Source organism: Erythrolamprus reginae, chromosome 1 (genome assembly GCF_031021105.1).
Source record: "Erythrolamprus reginae isolate rEryReg1 chromosome 1, rEryReg1.hap1, whole genome shotgun sequence".
Classification (NCBI taxonomy): Eukaryota; Metazoa; Chordata; class Lepidosauria; order Squamata; family Dipsadidae; genus Erythrolamprus; species Erythrolamprus reginae.
This window is the reverse complement of record NC_091950.1, coordinates 186,690,422-186,708,880: the sequence shown is the minus strand read 5'-3', so window position 1 is coordinate 186,708,880 and position 18,459 is coordinate 186,690,422. Positions and strand designations below refer to the sequence as shown.

The following is an 18,459-nucleotide window of genomic DNA, read 5'->3' as shown; positions in this document are numbered from 1 at the left end:
TCCCTGAGATTATACAGGACTAAGAGGCACAACTACTTGCCAATTCTTCCACCAGGACAGTTATCAAGGCTTGCTTCTATCCCCAAACCAAACTGGAAACCAATTTATTGTTTGCAAACTTAATTTAAGGCAACTTCTGCAAAGACTTTCCAATAAGATAAGGTTTGATAATGATAAACAATATCCCTGATTCTTTTGTTTCACTTTTAACAGGTATGTTTTTGGCAGAGATCATTGAGAAATATTTTGTGTCCCCCACCTTGTTCCGAGTGATCCGACTTGCCCGAATAGGTCGAATCCTGCGTCTAATCAAGGGTGCAAAGGGAATCCGCACTCTGCTTTTTGCCTTGATGATGTCTCTCCCTGCCTTGTTCAACATCGGTCTCCTCCTTTTCCTGGTCATGTTCATCTACGCCATATTTGGAATGTCCAACTTTGCCTACGTGAAGAGAGAAGTCGGCATTGATGACATGTTCAACTTTGAAACTTTTGGCAATAGCATGATCTGCCTCTTTATGATCACCACCTCTGCTGGCTGGGATGGCTTGTTAGCACCCATCCTAAACAGCAGTCCTCCAGACTGCGACCCTAAAAAAGACCACCCAGGAAGTTCGGTCAAGGGAGACTGTGGCAATCCTTCGGTTGGGATTTTCTTCTTTGTCAGCTACATAATCATCTCATTTTTAGTTGTAGTAAACATGTACATCGCTGTCATTTTGGAGAACTTTGGTGTGGCAACTGAAGAAAGTGCTGAGCCTTTGAGTGAGGATGATTTTGAGATGTTTTATGAGGTCTGGGAAAAATTTGACCCAGACGCTACACAGTTCATGGAATTTGAAAAACTTTCAGAGTTTGCAGCTGCTCTGGAGCCTCCTCTTCACTTGCCTAAACCAAACAAGGTCCAGCTTATTGCAATGGACCTGCCCATGGTAAGTGGCGACAGAATCCACTGCCTCGATATATTGTTTGCTTTCACCAAACGTGTTCTGGGAGAAAGTGGAGAGATGGACGCTCTCCGCATTCAGATGGAAGACCGCTTTATGCAGTCAAACCCATCCAAAGCCTCCTATGAGCCCATCACAACTACCTTAAAAAGGAAACAAGAGGAGCTATCAGCTGTCATTATCCAACGGGCATACAGGCGTTATCGTCTGGCACAAACAATAAAGCAAGCTTCGTTTTTAAATAACAAAAACAAAATCGAAGGAGGGGTTAGCCAACGTATCAAAGACGAATTCCTCGCTGACAAGATGAATGAAAACTCTTACACCGAAAAGACAGACATGACCATGTCCACAGCGCTCTGTCCACCATCCTATGACCGTGTAACCAAGCCAGTTGAAGAAAAACACGAAAAGGAAGGCAAAGATGTACACAAGAAAAAATAAAAATCTATGTGATTGGGTGACCAATTGTTTACAGCCTGTGAGTAATGTAGTTGTGTCAACAGAACTCCTCCAGGTGGTCTCTGCCAAACAGACAGTTTTTACAAATGTACTGTATTCCTAAGGTCAGTGCCTCTAACAAGACAGCAACCCCTTATCAAAACACAACTGTAAAATGTAAAAAGAATGACAGGAGGTTACTGTTTTCATTACCAGCTGACACTGCTGAAGAGAAAAATGGCTAATTGGACAGTAGGGACCAGTAAAAGGAGTTGGGGGGGGGGATTAACTTTTCTTTGGTGTGTGTGTGAGTGAGTGAGTGAGTGTGCGTGTGAGTGGGTGTGTGTTAAGCATACAACTCTTAGTACAGTCAGTGTATCTACTGTTTGCATTTCAACTGCCATATTTGTCATCTTTTTACAAAATCTGGGTTGGTGGATTCACCCTTTTCTTTGTTTCTATTCACACATTGTGACTATTTTTGTAAATGGGGTTTATGTTGGGGAAGGGGATAAGTAGTCAATTACCAGTATGAGGCCCAGGTGTTCTATGTTATGACTCTCTTATATGCACACCAAAAAGATTTGCATGGAGGCATGCTGCACTTCTCAATCACGCATGGGGGAAAAAAGCATTTGGTTAGGAAGAGCAACAGGTTTCCAACAACTCTGTTAACCCTGAAGGAATGTTCCATGTTGAGGTGCCTAACCAACAATAAACCAAATGGATTATTTTTGCACAGACAATTAAATCTCACAAGAACTGGAGTCAGAAATTACTGGTTTTATGTCTTGGTTGTTTGTCTTATCTTACGTGGTGTCATTTACATCACTGCGACCTCCAACCATCCTCTCTTCCCCACCGGTCCCGAACAGACCCCCAACTCCATTATAATACGTTTACATTTTTCTTTTCTCCGGCAATATTGTTTAGCCATCTTCAGCTCTCAGCAGGGTTGCCAACATGTGTGTCTAATGAAGAGCCCTCTGTTGTGTAAATAGCCCTTTACTTGTGGTGCACGTTTGAGCAACTGAATAATGATCCGAGCACATTATGTATGTACCACAATAAGTTTAGTGTGCAAGCTTTCAGCAGGTAAAACGATGTATTCTGTACCAATATAGGTAGTTTGGATTCAATCAATGCATGTTTATATTGCCTACGCTTCTCTTCTTTAGACTGGCCAGAATCTTAAATACAGGGAGCCAAATGTCAGAGGTAAAGTGGGAAAAAAAAGAGTTCAACAAGACCTCATCCCCTCCTATCATTAAGCAATATTGGAGAAACATTTTTCTTTTGTTTGACATTTTAACATTTTAAGTTAACGAATCCGATGTATAGCCAAACTGTACAGAGTATACTGCAAATGCCTAAACCTGTTGAAAATAATGTGGGTAGAATTTTATAAGGAAATATAAATAGTGTAAAGATCAAGTTGTGTTATTTTTGAGCATTCTGTACATAAAATAAGAAAGAATTTTATCTTCAGGTTGATATTGCAGCCTTTTAAGTTAAATTCTTTCCATAGCACTTTTTCATGAAAGAATACCAGAAAACAAGAAATGAAGAAGAGACGGGTAATTGTAGCTTTCTGCTTTTTAAATTGTACTTGCTAATATTTTCAAGATGCAATAATTCAATGATTTGTGAAAGAAATATCCCAATTTTGCTAGCTTCCAAACAGCTATTCTTTGCTGTAAGAAAAGGATATAAGATTTGGTTTAATATTTTCAGCTATGCCTGCATCAGAAAATGTAGCATTTTTCCCCTCAGAAACACAATGTTTTTCCTGGAATTATTTAATGCTAACTGTGGATATTTCTTTGATTCCATGCTTTAGAATCATTGCTAATATATCGGTATTTTTTCACAGAAAAGAATAGCAAAATTATATAACCAAATACATCCAGAAATTTTATGTTTCTTATATATGTTAAATATAGATGCTTTCTTTTAATAAACTATCAACTTATTGTATTGTTGAATTGCATGCAGGAAATGCTACTAATATTCTCAATAATGTTATACATAATTACCAATGTCCAAAAATAATAAAGATTACTTTTTTATTGTAATTTCCTTGGTTATTTTTCATCTATAAAATAAACATGAAGTTTAATCTCTGTCATAAGAATGTAACTAAAATGTTAATAAATCATGCTTACATGGAACAAAGTTCCACCAATATTAGAAAGTTTGTTCTATGAAAGAGGAGAACACAGAAATTGCATGGAAGCGTTTAGTATCATGTATGTGGTTCCCCGAATCCAACACTAAAGATGATGTATTCAGTTTCCACAGATCATGATAATCATTTCAAGCACGAAACAGTCCCAGGCCATCACTTACTTGCTTCAAGATGGAAAGCTGTATCATCACTCACCATCCTTGCGCTCCTTCATTTGTGCCTATGGATATCAGCCTATCCATGAGACTTCTTGGCATCCCCCAAACTCTTTGCTCCACCTAACCTTTAGATTTTAAAAGTTCTTTTAAATGAAAAGCTGATACCAAAAACATCTTTGAAAATAAAAATGGAAGGTGCTTGTATTTGTGCACAATTTATTTATTTATTTATTTTAAGTTTTATTGGATTTTTATTTTAAAATATACAGTGGTACCTCGGTTCTCGAACACTTTGGTTCTCGTACATTTCAGATACCGAACAAAATTTTCAGCAAAAATTTGCTTCGGTATCTGAACAAAAATCCGGATACCGAACAGCCACAGAATATTTTTATTATCCGAAATGCTACAAGATCTGAGGGGACGGGGTGAGACGGAATGGGAGTCGGAATCCGACACGCCCATCCTGGCCACCCACTAAACAGCCTCCCAGTCTCTAGTCTAAGCGCTCCAAGCTGTAGGAAGGGTGGGGGCGGCTGCAATGCCAGCAGCTTCGGGAGCCTCCTTTCCTCGGTGGTTCGTCTTATTCCCTTTAAGCAGCTGCACCAACTTTCTCCTTCCCGACGGTGGTGGCGGCTTTCCTTCGAGCAGCAGCAGCGCCAGGAACGTCAGCAGCTTCCCTTTCTCATGTGACGTTCCCGGCGCTGCTGCTGCTCGAAGGAAAGCCGCTGCCGCCGCCGCTGCCACCATCAGGAAGGAGAAAGTTGGTGTAGCTGCTTAAAGGGAACAAGACGAACCACTGAGGAAAGGAGCCCCCCCCGAAACTGCCAGTATTGCAGCTGCCCCCACCCTTCCTACAGCTTGGAGTGCTTAGATTATAGAACTCCTCAGATCTTTATCCCATAGGAAATAAAGGAAATAGGGGCTGGAAACCAATTAAACCCATTTCCATTATTTCCTATGGGATAAATTAATTCGGTACTCGACCAAATCGGTTCTCAACCACACTTCTGGAATGAATTGTGGTCGAGAACCGAGGTACCACTGTACATCAATATCAATACATGAACAGTGTGGCCTCTGGGTATAATTCATTTTGATACAAGTAACAATAATATTAATAATATTTTTTACATTAATCAAATTTATGTAATCCTAGTATTAATCTACATGTTTGTTTTAAAGTAATAGTTCAATATTTCAACATTCCATTTTAATGCCAATGATACTATTTAAACATACATAGAAATAGTATCAGCCTCTAATCTTTCCATCTAGTTATTGTTATATTCTATTATGTAAAAATTATATATGCTGATATACCCCCTATTTCTTATTTCTACCTCTATTATAGCTAATAATCAGGCCCCCACTACTAATCCTAGTGTTAATGCACATTGTTATATTAAGACATAGTCTTTCATTATTTGGTCTCTTTCAACCTCCAATCTTTCCATCTAACTATTGCTTTATATAAAAGTGTGCATTCTTATTTATACCTCCATTCTAGTTTTTAATCAGGGCATAATTATATTACAATATACAGTGGTGCCTCTAAGAATGCCTCTGCTTTTGAACTTTTCTAGATAAGAACCGGGTGTTCAAGATTTTTTTGCCTCTTCTCAAGAACCATTTTCCACTTACAAACCCGAGCCTCCGAAACTGTAACCAGAAAAGGCAGGGAGAAGCCTCTGTGGGGCCTCTCTAGGAATCTCGTGGGAGGAAACAGGGCCTCCACCTTCCCTGTGGTTTTCCCAATTGCATGCATTATTTGCTTTTACATTGATTCCTATTGGAAAAATTGCTTCTTCGTACAAACTTTTCTATTTAAAAACCTGATCATGGAACGAATTAAGTTCGTAACTAGAGGTACCACTGTATATATATTTTCTTTCTATCCATCATGTCCATTTTAATACTTCAATTCTTACTCGTTTTTTAGTTTGCCTCCCATACTCCTCTTAGATCTTTGCCTCGACCAGTATCTGCATCTTCACAATTCAGTCTGAATATTTCTCTCATCTCTATCCCCCTAAGCTGCCAGGTCTCCAGAGTGTCCACCTAAGCCATTCAAAAGTATCTTCCCAATTATCTGATTCTATTTTTAAATCTCTTAAAATATTTTTCCTTGGTTTATTTCATCAATCATTATTATCTTTATTGTCTTCTCCTTCTCATTTACAGTGGTACCTCTACTTAAGAATTTAATTTGTTCCGTGATGAATACACACACAATAATGTGTGCAAACCCATTAGGACAGAAATAAAAGTTTGGAATTTGGGTGGGAGGAGGAGGAGGAGGAAGAGAAGGAGGACAATTGCTGCCAAAGGAAAAAGGTGAGGGGAGGGGAATTTTAAAAATCCAAAACTAAGGGTTTTTTTAAAAAAGAGGGCCTCTGAGGCAGCGAGGAGGAGCACGTGCCTCACATACACCTGGCGTGAGGCTGCCTCCCATACACTGTGCCAGAGAGAGAAACCCAGGTGGGCGAGAGGCGCCTTTCCTTCACTGTGGTGACTCCTCGGTTTGGTTGAAGCCGAGTTGATCCAGCTGGGGCGAAGCACCCCCTTTTGCCTTTCCATGCCCAGATGCTCTGGGAGGCAACCGCATGCCAGGTATATGGGAGGCAGTGCGAGGGAGTCACCACGGTGAAGTGGTTGATTCCCTCTCCAAGTGCCCACAGAAAGGAAAATGCTCCATTTGTTCTGGGCTGCCCAGAGCATAGAAACATAGAAACATAGAAGTCTGACGGCAGAAAAAGACCCCATGGTCCATCTAGTCTGCCCTTATACTATTTTCTGTATTTTATCTTAGGATGGATATATGTTTATCCCAGGCATGTTTAAATTCAGTTACTGTGGATTTATCTACCACGTCTGCTGGAAGTTTGTTCCAAGGATCTACTACTCTTTCAGTAAAATAATATTTTCTCATGTTGCTTTTGATCTTTCCCCCAACTAACCTCAGATTGTGTCCCCTTGTTCTTGTGTTCACTTTCCTATTAAAAACACTTCCCTCCTGGACCTTATTTAACCCTTTAATATATTTAAATGTTTCGATCATGTCCCCCCTTTTCCTTCTGTCCTCCAGAGCAAAGGGAGCATTTCTTTTCTCTGGGAGTTGGCAGAGGTTTATTCCCTCTCTGTGTGCCCAGAGAAAGGAAGATGGTTTGTTCACTCTGAACTGCCAAAGCCTCTTTAAGTGCCACAGAAGGGCTCCTCTAGCAGTCCAGAAAAGCTCAAGATGGCCGGGATTAAAGGGGGAATGGCAGGAAATTAGCTGGGCCTTCGTGCCACTCTCAAATATCCTGGGAATTTTTTCCAGGCTCGGATTCTTAAGTAGAAAATGGATCTTGAGAAGAGACAAAAAAATCTTGAACACCCGGTTTTTATCTAAAAACGATTTTAAGTAGAGGCATTCTTAGGCAAGGGTACCACTGTACTTGCTTTATTTGCTGATTTGTCTGTTCTATCTTTTCCTCAATTCTTTCTGTTGTCTCCTCTCTTTCCTGGACTCTTCAATCTTCATTCATTACTAGTTGTAGGATATTTTTTATTTTCTCATTTATGTGTTGCACTAGATTTTTCATCTGTCTGCGATTCTTTGTCATAGTATCCCTAATGCTTTGAAACATCAACATTTCTTTTGAAATCTCACTCATTTTCCTCTGATGGAGCATCTTCTTTTACTTGGGTAAGTTCAGCTTTTACTCATCCAAAAACAAAATATTCAGGTCCAATGTTGCTCATCAGAAAGTTCAATAGTAATAGTTCTTTACATCTGAGGATTATTAATCTGCTCCATTTAAGTGGTCCAGGCAGCTTTCCAAAAATCAAAAGTCACTTTACCTCACTTAAAGGTCTTCGTTATTCTCACAATAGAGTCCAGTAATCATAAAGTAGATAGTTATACAACAGTGAGTATCACCACCGTCCTCCAGGTGAATGTCCTTTATCTCTCTTATCAGAGATTTTGCAGGCTTGTGGAGGTAGGGTATATTTTCCATTCACCAGTAGATGGTACCCTCAGCTTACGTTTCAACATTAATTTGAGTTTAACAAATCGATTAATCCAAATTTAATTCAATTTATGGGAGCAAAGTCAGTTAATCAAATAGATAGTTCCAGCATTTTATAATGCCTTTCCAGAACCACACCCACCCAATTAAAAGTCTAATTTTCTGTGTTTTAAAAGTTCTTTTGTTTTTCTCCCCTTAGTTCCTTTCTTTCGGGTCTCAGATTTTTTTCTATATGAATATTTGCTGCTTTAAGAAATAATTCTAAGAGTCACTTTTCCTGGATTTTCATACTTTTTTTCCTTTTAAAGTTAGGGTCTAAATACAAAAGGAATCTTTTCACCCAGCTCCAGTCATTATTCATTTATACTGCTTCTGTACATTTCTTTGTTGCCTCAGCTATCCCAGCTTCATGGCAGCCATGATGGCTGCCTCTTCTTGTCGTGGATGAGAGGAAATAAGCCCTGGGGCAAGCAGGAGAGTTGCAGCTCTCCATGATCTGCAGGGCACTCCTCTTTAATTCACCACCCCTACAGGGTGGTTTTAGCATCTTTCGGAGCCTTCTTTTTTAAAAAAAAAATATTTTTATTATTTTCAAAATAATAAGACATAGCAAGACAAACCAACATAAAATAGACAAAACATAACACATAACATGAAAAGGAGCTACAATTGCTCCGCTCAGTATTGAAGTCATCTTAATACAGAAAAGAAAGGTTGATTATTATTTAGATCAGATCAGAAAAGTAAAACATCTCTATAATATTTCTTAATATAATATATTATATATCTAAAACATTTAACTAACTCTGTACTTCAACATCATTAAACATTTCTTTTATTCCACCAACAATAAACTTTTTGCCAAGTTTTATAAAATTCTGTTTGTTTATTTATTTATTCAACCGCCTCGTCATCATATCTAATTCTGTGCATTGCATAATCTTACTAAAAACCTCATCATCCTTAGGAATTTCCACATCTTTCCATTTTTGTGCAAAGAATTCTTGCAGCAACTAGAATATGATTTATTAAATAAAATATTTCTTCTTTATATTTATCCTTTGTAATACCCAATAAAAAGAATTCTGGGGTCTTCTTAATTTCTTGTTGTGTTATTTCTCTTAACCATTTTTCTACTTTGTTCCAATAAATCTTTGCTTTCGGACACGTCCACCATAAATGAAAGTACGTACCAATTTCTTTTTTACATTTCCAACAATTAGGGGATGTATTTGGGAACATTTTTGAGATTCTATTTGGTGGCAAATGCCATCTATAAGACATCTGTATTTGATTTTCTTTAAAAGAAACTGATTTAGTTATCTTCCAGTTATATGTCCAGACCTTTTCCCATGTATCTATATCTATTTCTTTTCCTATATTTTTACACCAACTTCGGAGTCTTCTAGCAGGAAGAACTTGGCATGGGAGCACGGAGACCCGCACCTTACGTCTGATCTCTCTGGGACATCAGCCGGAGGTCCCGCATTTGTGCACAATTCAAAGGTAATCCTACTTCCCCAGGGACATGTAAATCCAGGCAATAATTAAAGCATATGCTATAGTGAGAAATGTCACTACATTATCTTCTGAAAATGTGTATCCGTCAACATCATGAACAGTGATTTTGGGCCATCATCAATCCCCAAAATAGAAAGATTGTATCAACTTAAGTATGGATCCTGCATTTTTGAAAACTGGTACTTAATGTGTCAAAATTTATTAGAACAAATGTATCAGGGTATTATATCTGAGACTAATAGATTAATTAAATATATTTCTTGCCATCATGTATTTTCTGCCAGTTCTGTTGAATTATGTCTGTTTTTGTGCTTGGCCACGTTTACTGTAGTTAAATATTTAACAGAAATATGCAATTCATGTGCAATACAGGAAAGTAGATTTTTTAAAAAACAAAAACAAAGTCTTTTCCTCCTAGCTAGAGACTGTATATATTGGAAACTAGTTCACATTATTTGCCAAAATAACAACCGCTACTTTAATGATTGCCTGAAAGTAGTGCCTTCATATATTGCTATTAGCCTACAGCTATTCAGTGACAATTACAATGTGCCTGAAAAATGAAACTTATGACTAGTTTTCAAACAATTGTTGCAGCAGCCCCATAGTCTAGTGATCAAAATTAAGGACTAAGCAACTAGCATGTATATATGATAGCTGCATGGTTCTAGGATCATGTGATCACCATTTGCTATTTTCCCTGCATCCTTTCAACAGGCAAAGTCAATAGGGGAAGCCAGATTTTCCTAATAACCACATAATTCATTTAACAACTGTAGTGATTTGCTTAACAAATATGGCAAAAAAGATAAAATGGGGCGTAACTCACTTAACAATTGCTTTGCTTAACATTAACAATGGAACTGTGGTCATAAGCCAAGAACTACGTATACTAGAACTGGAAATAACAATTATTAAATTTAAAAAATGCTCTAAAGAATGCGTAAAACTGCAAATTAAATATAAGGTAATTTTTGCCTGACTAGATCTGAGAAATTGTCCCTTTTTGAAAGATGTTTTTTTTTTAAAATATTACCAAGATAAAAATATTTCCATACTGGTTGAGGGGGGCGGGGAAGGAAATATTGCACTAAGTATGAATTAAAACAATTTTATTGATTATTAATTGATTAGGGTTTGTTTTCAGAATGAAAAATCTGTCTGTAGACCACATACAGCAGGAGTTCTGCTCTGCCCAAGAAAAAATACAAACTTCCCTCAATTGAAAATAAGGGTTCATGGGAGGAAAAAAGTTACAGTATATTGATTTTCTATGGCCAGGAGTCTTGTTTTTCTTTGCTAAGAAATACATTGTCATGAGCCAGAATTATGTCTGTCTGTGGAAATAAACAGAGTAATTTCCTCTCCCCATTGCAACCCCTATGTTTATTTTAATCAAATTGCAATGAGCATCCATCAACCCTGCTTTGAGGAGGAGTGGAGAAGGAGGAATATTTATTTATTTATTTATTTATTTTTTATTTTTTTTATTTGATTATTTATCAAATTTGTATGCCGCCCCTCTCCATAGACTCGGGGCGGCTAACAACAGTAATAAAACAATATAAACAAATCTAATATTTAAGTTAATTTAAAAAGAAACCCCAATTTAAGAAACCAATCATACATACAGACATACCATACACAAATTTTTATAAGCCTAGGGGGAAGGGAATATCTCAATTCCTCCATGCCTGACCACAAAGGTGGGTCTTAAGGAGCTTACGAAAGGCAAGGAGGGTGGGGGCAACTCTGATATCTGGGGGGAGTACATTTGCTCCAGAGCAAAAGATATCTGCTGATAACCTAGGCCAGTGATGGCAAACCGTTTTTAGTTCACACGCCAAAAGGGTGTATGTGCGTGTGCTAGCATGTGCACATGTGCCCACACCCATTCCCTTTCCACCCATGCATGCACAACTCCTTGCATTGCCCCTGCACATAGGTTCAACACCCTCCGTCCCTGCGCATGCGCACAGGCCTCACTGAAACTTGGGATGGTGAAAAAACGGCCAAGCGGGCAATCCGAAAGTTTGGAAAAACGTACTTCTCGTTTGGCTATTGTGTTTTTTTGTACTCCAGAGGCTTCATGGAAGCTTCGCAAAGCCCCAGAGTGCAAAAAACAGCACAACGGGCAAACTGGAAGTCTCTTTTTCCAAACTTCCGGTTTGCCCATTGTACTGTTTTTGCACTCTTGGACTTCAGGAAGGGACTATTGTAGGACATTAATGTTATTTTAGTAGAGTTATTACCTTTCTCTCTCTAAGGAAGCTAATGTTGGGCTTTGAAGAGGAAGATAGTTTATTAGCACTTATGAACTTTGGTGTTGGAGAAGACACCTGAGAATACTGTGGAAAGCCAAGAACAAACCAATGGGTTATTGAGCAAAACAACTCAAGTTCTCACTTGAGGCACAAATAACCAGGCTTGAATTATTCTACTTTGAATACATTGTGTAAAGACCTCTGGAAAAATCTCTCATACTGGGAAGGAGACATAAGACAACAACTGACAACAAGGTGGATGGACTCAGTTACAGTGGTAATGAATGGCACTGCTGGAAGATCTGAAAGACCAGGATACGGTGAAATCATTCTAGGTTTTAAAAGCAGCTTGATGGCACATAATCGATTTCTCCCTTCTGTTTTTTGACAGCAAAAAAGGCAAAATGAAACATCAGTACTACCACACAGAACAACACAGCTGTCCCAAGTCCACGGCCGGCATACAAGTCCAATAAATAAATAAACTTTCTAGACCAGTGGTTCTCAAAGTGGGCAGTACAGTCCCCTGGGGCACGGGTAGGCAAACCTGGCTTTTCTATGACCTGTGGACTTCAACTCCCAGAATTCTTGAGCCAATCATGCTAGCTTAGGTATTCTGGGAATTGAAGTCCGCATGTCATAGAAGAGCCAAGTTTGTCTACCCCTGTCCTGGGGGATGCCTTAGGGGACACTAAGAGGCAAGAGTGGTGGCAGGAGAATGCTAAGAGGGGCCAGGGGGGCAGCAGGTGGTTCTCCTGTCCTGTCCTTGCACCACTGCCCATGTCCACTCAGTGGCTCACTTGCCGATTTTCCCAGTGAGGGCTGAATGGGCCATGAGATGGGTGTTTTACTGGAGGTTAACAGCTCTGTTGGCTGGTCTCTTTAGGGAAACAAAGCTTGCAAAATACACAGCTTTTTAAAAGATTGGTTGAGCAAGGGCTGGGTGGGCCGTGAGACGGACATCCTACCTAACAGTTGTAAGCTCCATCGTGTTTCTCGGTGTTGTGTCCAGAGAACTCGTGAGATGTTTTCTTTTAAAACGGGCTGCCCTGGGTGCAACACCGAGGAACACAATGGAGTGTGTCAGGTAGGATGCGTGTCTCATGGTGGCATGCAATTTGGGAGTGACCGTTTGGGTGAGCCGGAGCAGAGCGCAGTGGAGGCTGGACAGGTATCCTACCTACACTGGTAGCTCCGTCACATTCCTTGGCGTTGTATCTAGAGAAGCCCATTATAAAAGAAAACGTCTTGCAAGTTCAATCAAGTTTCTCGAACTCGGGAGAAGTTTTCTTTTAGAACGGGCTGCCCTGGACACAATACCGAGGAATGCAACGGAGTTACAAATGTCAGGTAGGATGTGCATCTCGTGGTGTCTCGTACTCTACCATGTAGCATCAGCTCACTTCCCCCCCTCAACTCTACAACACCCAGATCAATTCCACCCAATAAATGAATGTATGGCAAAGTGCATGCATTGATTAGATGTAGAGGCTGCCCAATTCCATACAACTCCAGGCAGCTTACAATAAAATGTAATACAATAAAACAGTGAGAGCTCAAACCATGTGCACCCCAAAAAGACCATTCACCAGGCATACAATCCTAAGTGAAATTAATAGCCATCCTTACATAAAACCCAGGGAAACAATTAGGCTTTCAAAGATTTTCTGAAGAGCCATATAAATCTCCGGAGGACGCGACAATAACAAATGGGGAAGTTATAATTCATTAACTGTGAAGTGGCTATATTTTACAATTAATCAGAATAAAATATCATTCAGGAACTAACAGCAGCAAATTAGACAGAGAATAGATTTTGGAGTGTGCCAAGGGAGAGGTATACATATTTGATGCTCATAAAGATTGTGTTTGGGACCCCAGCTTCAACCAGTCAAGTTTGAACAATTACATTTGAATAAACGCGCTTATAGCGCTTGCAAATGATCAGGCTCAAATTATCCTATTTCGGACAATTTTGAGAATCTCTGGAAAAAAAGTATGTTGCTGGCAGAGGCGGAATGACAGAGAAGATGTAACTTAAGTGTACCAGTGGAAGAGTTGAAGGGACCAGGCTAGGAGGAAATCCATGCTGCTGCTTAAAAATCTCAACGACTCGAGGGAGCATAAATCAAACAGCTTAGATGCGGCGCCTCCTCTTAGGCAAGAAAAAGATAAGGCATCCTGTCATTCTTAGGTATCTTTTGGCTTTAAAAACAATAGTCTTAAAATGCCCATGGAAGCAATTAAGATCATAGATACATAGAAGATTGACGGCAGAAAAAGACCTCATGGTCCATCTAGTCTGCCCTTATACTTTATATCCTGTATTTTATTTTAGGATGGATATATGTTTATTCCAGGCATGTTTAAATTCAGTTACTGTGCATTTACCAACCACTGGAAGTTTTTACTGCTGGACGTTTGTTCCAAGCATCTACTACTCTTTCAGTAAAATAATATTTTCTCATGTTGCTTCTGGTGTTTCCCCCAACTAACCTCAGATTGTGTCCCCTTGTTCTTGTGTTCACTTCCCTATTAAAAACACTTCCCTCCTGAACCTTATTTAACCCTTTGACATATTTAAATGTTTCGATCATGTCCCTTTCCCTTCTGTCCTCCAGACTATAGATTGAGTTCATTAAGCCTTGCCTGATAAGTTTTATGCTTAAGATCTTCCACCATTTTTCATAAGATATTTTATCAATACAGTATCTTTTTGTAGGTGAGGTCTCCAGAACTGAACACAGTATTCCTATATATTTTATTTCTATATCTTCTCTTCTTTCTTAGATATATTTTACTATGAGTATATCCTCTATAACCTTCATTATGTATTTTACTATGTGTATACCTCCTAAAACCCTCATTATGTATTGGACAAAATCAATCAATCAATCAATCAATCAATCTTCTAAATGTGGTCTCAACAGCGCTCTATAAAGCGGGATCATAGATCACTAGATTAGCGCACTTAAACGACAACCAAACGCCGCCGCCTTTGTGTGCAACACGCACCCAACTGAAGAAACTTGACGGCAACCCCATCTCACGCACCGTTCGAGGGATAGGATCCCGCGCAGGAGGTCCAGAACCCTAAAAAAGGGCTGGGGGGAAGGCTCGACTTCCTTCTGTTTCGCTGCGCGTTGGGGAGGGGGGAGAAGGGGGGCGGAATTGAGCGGATCCGGTTCACAGAGAATGGGCGGCGGGTGGGCTTTTCGGGGCAGCGAGCCATTCAACGACCCCGCAGAGGGGAGCTCGGTCGAGCATCCTTCGGCTGCGGCTGCAAAAGGAACCGCGGGAGGCACCCGCATTTCTAACTCGCTGAAAGGCGCTGCGGAATTTCCAGGGAAGAAGAGAAGCTGCTGCTGCCGCCACCCGCCTCTCCTGCGGTTCCAAGGCAAAGCTTTATGCTGGCTTTATGCTCCACCTTTCGCTGACGTTTTGGGGCCATCCTGTTGCACTGGCAACGAGTGTTGCTACCGCTTGGATTCTTCAGCGGCCATGGATTCCCCTTTCCTGCAGGTTGGTTGGAACCTCTGCTCCTTCCTTCCGCCTTCCCTCTCTCTTCTCCCCTTCCTTTCCTTCCTTCTTCCCCCGCTCCCTCTCCTCCTCCTCTTTCTCCCTCTTCTCTCCTTCTTTCCTTCCTTCCTTCTCTCCCTTCCCTCCATCCTTCTCATTCCTTCCTTTCTTCTCTCCCTTTCCTTCTTTCCTGTCTCTCTCCCCTTGCTTCCTTTCTCCCTCCTTCTCTCCCTTTCTTCCCTCCATCCTTTTCCTTCTTTCCTCCCCCCCTCCCTCTCAGTTTCCTTTCTCCCTCCTCCCTCCTTCTCTCCCTTTCCTCCCTCCCTCCCTCTCTCTCCCTTTCTTTCTTTCCTCCCTCCATCCTTCTCGCCTTCTTTCCTCTCCTTCCTTCCTCTCTTATCTCCTTCTTTCCTCCCTCCATCCCTCCCACTCCTTCCTGCCTTCCTCTCTCCTTCCTTCGTTTCTTCTCTACTTTTCCTTCCTTCCTCTTTCCCCCTTCCCCCCTCCTCTCCCCTTCCTACCTCCTCTCCCTTTCCTCCCTCCTCTCTCCGCCTCCTTCCTTCCTTCCTTCCTTCCTTCCTTCCACCGCGCAACGATCCCCCACTTCCTCGCCGCCGTACATCGCCCCGCGTCTCCCTTCCTCCTTTCTGGGAATGGTGGCCCCGTTTCCTGACGCTTTTCCTTTTCCCCCCTGCCGGCGTTGTTGTTTCCTCCTTTCTAGGGAAAGACGCTAAACTCCGAGGAAAACAACGCCGGCAGCAGCTGGGCGAGGAAGGCCCGGCGCCCCTTCCCCGCTGGTTCTGCAAAGCCCTTTGGGTTTTGCTATGGAGGAGCGGATTCGCTTCTTTGCCGGGTTTGGCCTCGGCGCCCGCATCGGACGGCAAAAACAAAACAAGAAACAGCTTTGCTCATTTTTCTCCAGGGCCTTTAAAATTGCTTTCCCAAAGGAGGAATTCTGGGAGTTGAAGTCCACAAATCTTCAAGTTGCCAAGGTTGGAGACCCCTGGCGCTAGAGCGCACATTCCTTCCTTTTCGGCTACCTTGGAACTACGACTCCCAGAATTCCTGGTTAAAATCCTGAAAATTGTCGCGCCGGTCGTGCCGCAAAAGAGCGTAGCGGGTGAGGCGATCTGCTAGTTCTCCAGAAGCAGCAATTGCAATTAGGGAGAGAAAGGGTGCAAATTTGGAGGCAGCTAAGTAAGAAAACAAGAACAGCTCGCATTGCTTCTGCTTGTGTCTAAACTTGATTGTTGTACGCCGCCCAGAGTCCGAAAGGAATTGGGCGGCTTATACATTTAATAAAATTTTATTTATTTATTTTATTTTTATTTATTTATTTATTTTGTCCAATACACAATGAGGGTTTTAGTGGGTATATATCTATATACACATAGTAAAATACATGGTGAAGGTTATAGAGAAGATACTCATAGTAAAATATATTTAAGAAATAATAGAAAAGAAGACATAGTAATAGAACATATCAATGAAAGAACAGAAGAAGAGATAGGAATAGAAGAAAGGAATAGGAGATATAGGAGAGCAATAGGATTATTAAATTAAATCAATAAATTAAACTGTTTTTGAAAGCTGATACTGAGGTACTTGTCTGTCGTTTTATGAGTTTGGCTGTGGGAAAAGGCCTCTTTCGTAGAATTATTCCAATGCTTGCAAAACATGAACACTGTTGGGGTCGGTATTTTTAATGCAGATGTCAAAAGCCAGAGAAAAAAATACAAATCAAGTCAAGACTGACTTCTCCTTTACACCATCCTTTTGTAAGTTATCCTTCAAACGTGCTGAGTTCACAACTCCCAACTTCCAGGGTTTAGAGTTATTGCACTGGGGCTGGAGAGGTTCAAAACCCTTCTCAACTTCATTGGTGACTTTTGGACTAGTCACTTTTTCTCAGCCTTTGGAAAATACTTGACACACTAAAACAGTGCTTCTCAAATCCAGGGGCAGGTCCCGGGGGGGGGGGGGGGAGTGGCACAGAAACAAGGGTTTTTTTGCCACAGGGAATAGGTGGTTTTTGCACAGCACACAGCACAGAGCAGAAGATATGAAGTACAGATAACAAACCCTTAAGAGACACCATTGGAAAAATATTTAACAGGGATGAAAGGAAAAGAGGAGAAAGAATGAAATAATGAGACAAACGTAAGTCTCCCAAAAGCTAAGACAAGGAAATATGATGAAGCGTATGTTGTGTGCTTGGTTTCCCTGTGACTAGGGTGGGAGGCAAGGAAAGACCGGTATTTTTACACTGTCTAAAAATGTTGGCAGCGGACAGCATGAAGCCAAATAAATTAAGGCATCACTTAAACACATTGTCAGGCCAAAACCTCTAACCTCACATAATGACTTTTTGATAATTACACCCCAATCATGCTGATGAGCCGCTTGAGTTTTTTCAGTGAAAATGTGCCGAATATTGCAAACAATAGTCCTGGCGGAAAGTTGGGGGCGTGCGAAATGTTTACTTCTTCCTAGGAGGGGGCATAACAGAAAATAATTGAGAACCACTGTGCTAAATCAACAAGCCACTCATATAAATTTTACAGGGATCATTAAATACTTGAATACTGCAGGAAGCCAAAAGACTAGGCATCATGTGGGGAAATTCTTGGCTTGAGGATTCTGCAGTTTCGTAGCATCTGTAGATTCTGTAGCATCTTGAAGGAAGTACATCAGCTTGGGGAAAACTACCAAAAAACTGTGCAAAAGAAATTGTTGTCAGATTTGGGGATTAACTCTCCTAAATCCTTTCTCTCTGTTTTAGGAGTGTGATTCCCCTGCTTGCTAGTGTAAATCCAAATCTCTTAATTTTCTTTCAGGCTTTAATTAATTACTACTGTCAGGAAGGCTATTTCCGCCATGTTCAGAATATTGCCAACGAAGGCCTGAAGACATTTGACAATGACCCAGTGTTTCTTTTCTACCATTCTTACGGCATTTTGATGGAAGGTAATTCTTTACTTTTTATATTCTTTCACATTTGCAGGTGTTATTTATTCATCTGATAATACTTACTACAAAGTAAATGTCATGGGCCTTCCTTTCAGGAAGGGACACATAGGATTGCAATAATAAATAATCAAATTTTAAAGTTCCCATCTTCAAAAAAGGGGGGAAAAAATAGGTCCAGGAAACTACAGATCTACCAGCCTGACCTCAATACCAGCAAAGATACTGGAAAAGATAAGCAATGAATCAGTGAACACTGCAAAGCAAACAAAGTAAAAACTAAAAGCCAACATGGGTTTGTCAAAAACAGATCATGCCAGACTAATTTTATTGCATTCTTTGACAAAGTGACAAAATTAGTGGACCAGAGGAATGCTGTTGATATAATGTATTTGGATAAAGTAGACCATAATCTACTACTAGATAAAGTAGAAAAATGTG

At 40.4% G+C, this 18,459-nt stretch overlaps 2 protein-coding genes across 4 annotated transcripts in view; both read left to right on the top strand.

Annotated features, from left to right (window-relative positions):
- LOC139156275 (sodium channel protein type 1 subunit alpha) overlaps window positions 1-1,662 on the top strand; it is a 149,073-nt gene extending 147,411 nt beyond the window's left edge. The window contains exon 27 of the mRNA XM_070731700.1: window positions 214-1,662. Within this exon, the coding sequence (XP_070587801.1) occupies window positions 214-1,388 (1,175 nt within the window). The 3' untranslated portion in view covers window positions 1,389-1,662. The remainder of the gene's footprint in view (window positions 1-213) is intronic.
- Window positions 1,663-14,689: 13,027 nt separating this feature from the next.
- The window catches only part of TTC21B (tetratricopeptide repeat domain 21B), a 55,085-nt gene continuing 51,315 nt past the window's right edge, over window positions 14,690-18,459 (top strand). For 2 of the 3 annotated variants that reach the window (XR_011557279.1, XR_011557280.1), the window contains exons 1-2: window positions 14,712-15,054; window positions 17,889-18,018. Coding sequence is in view for 1 of the 3 variants with exons in the window: in XM_070731698.1 (XP_070587799.1) it covers window positions 14,728-15,054; window positions 17,889-18,018 (457 nt within the window). In the remaining 2 variants the exon portion in view is untranslated. Of the gene's footprint in view, window positions 15,055-17,888; window positions 18,019-18,459 lie in introns of all 3 variants that reach the window. The other variant, XM_070731698.1, reaches the window with a different exon arrangement.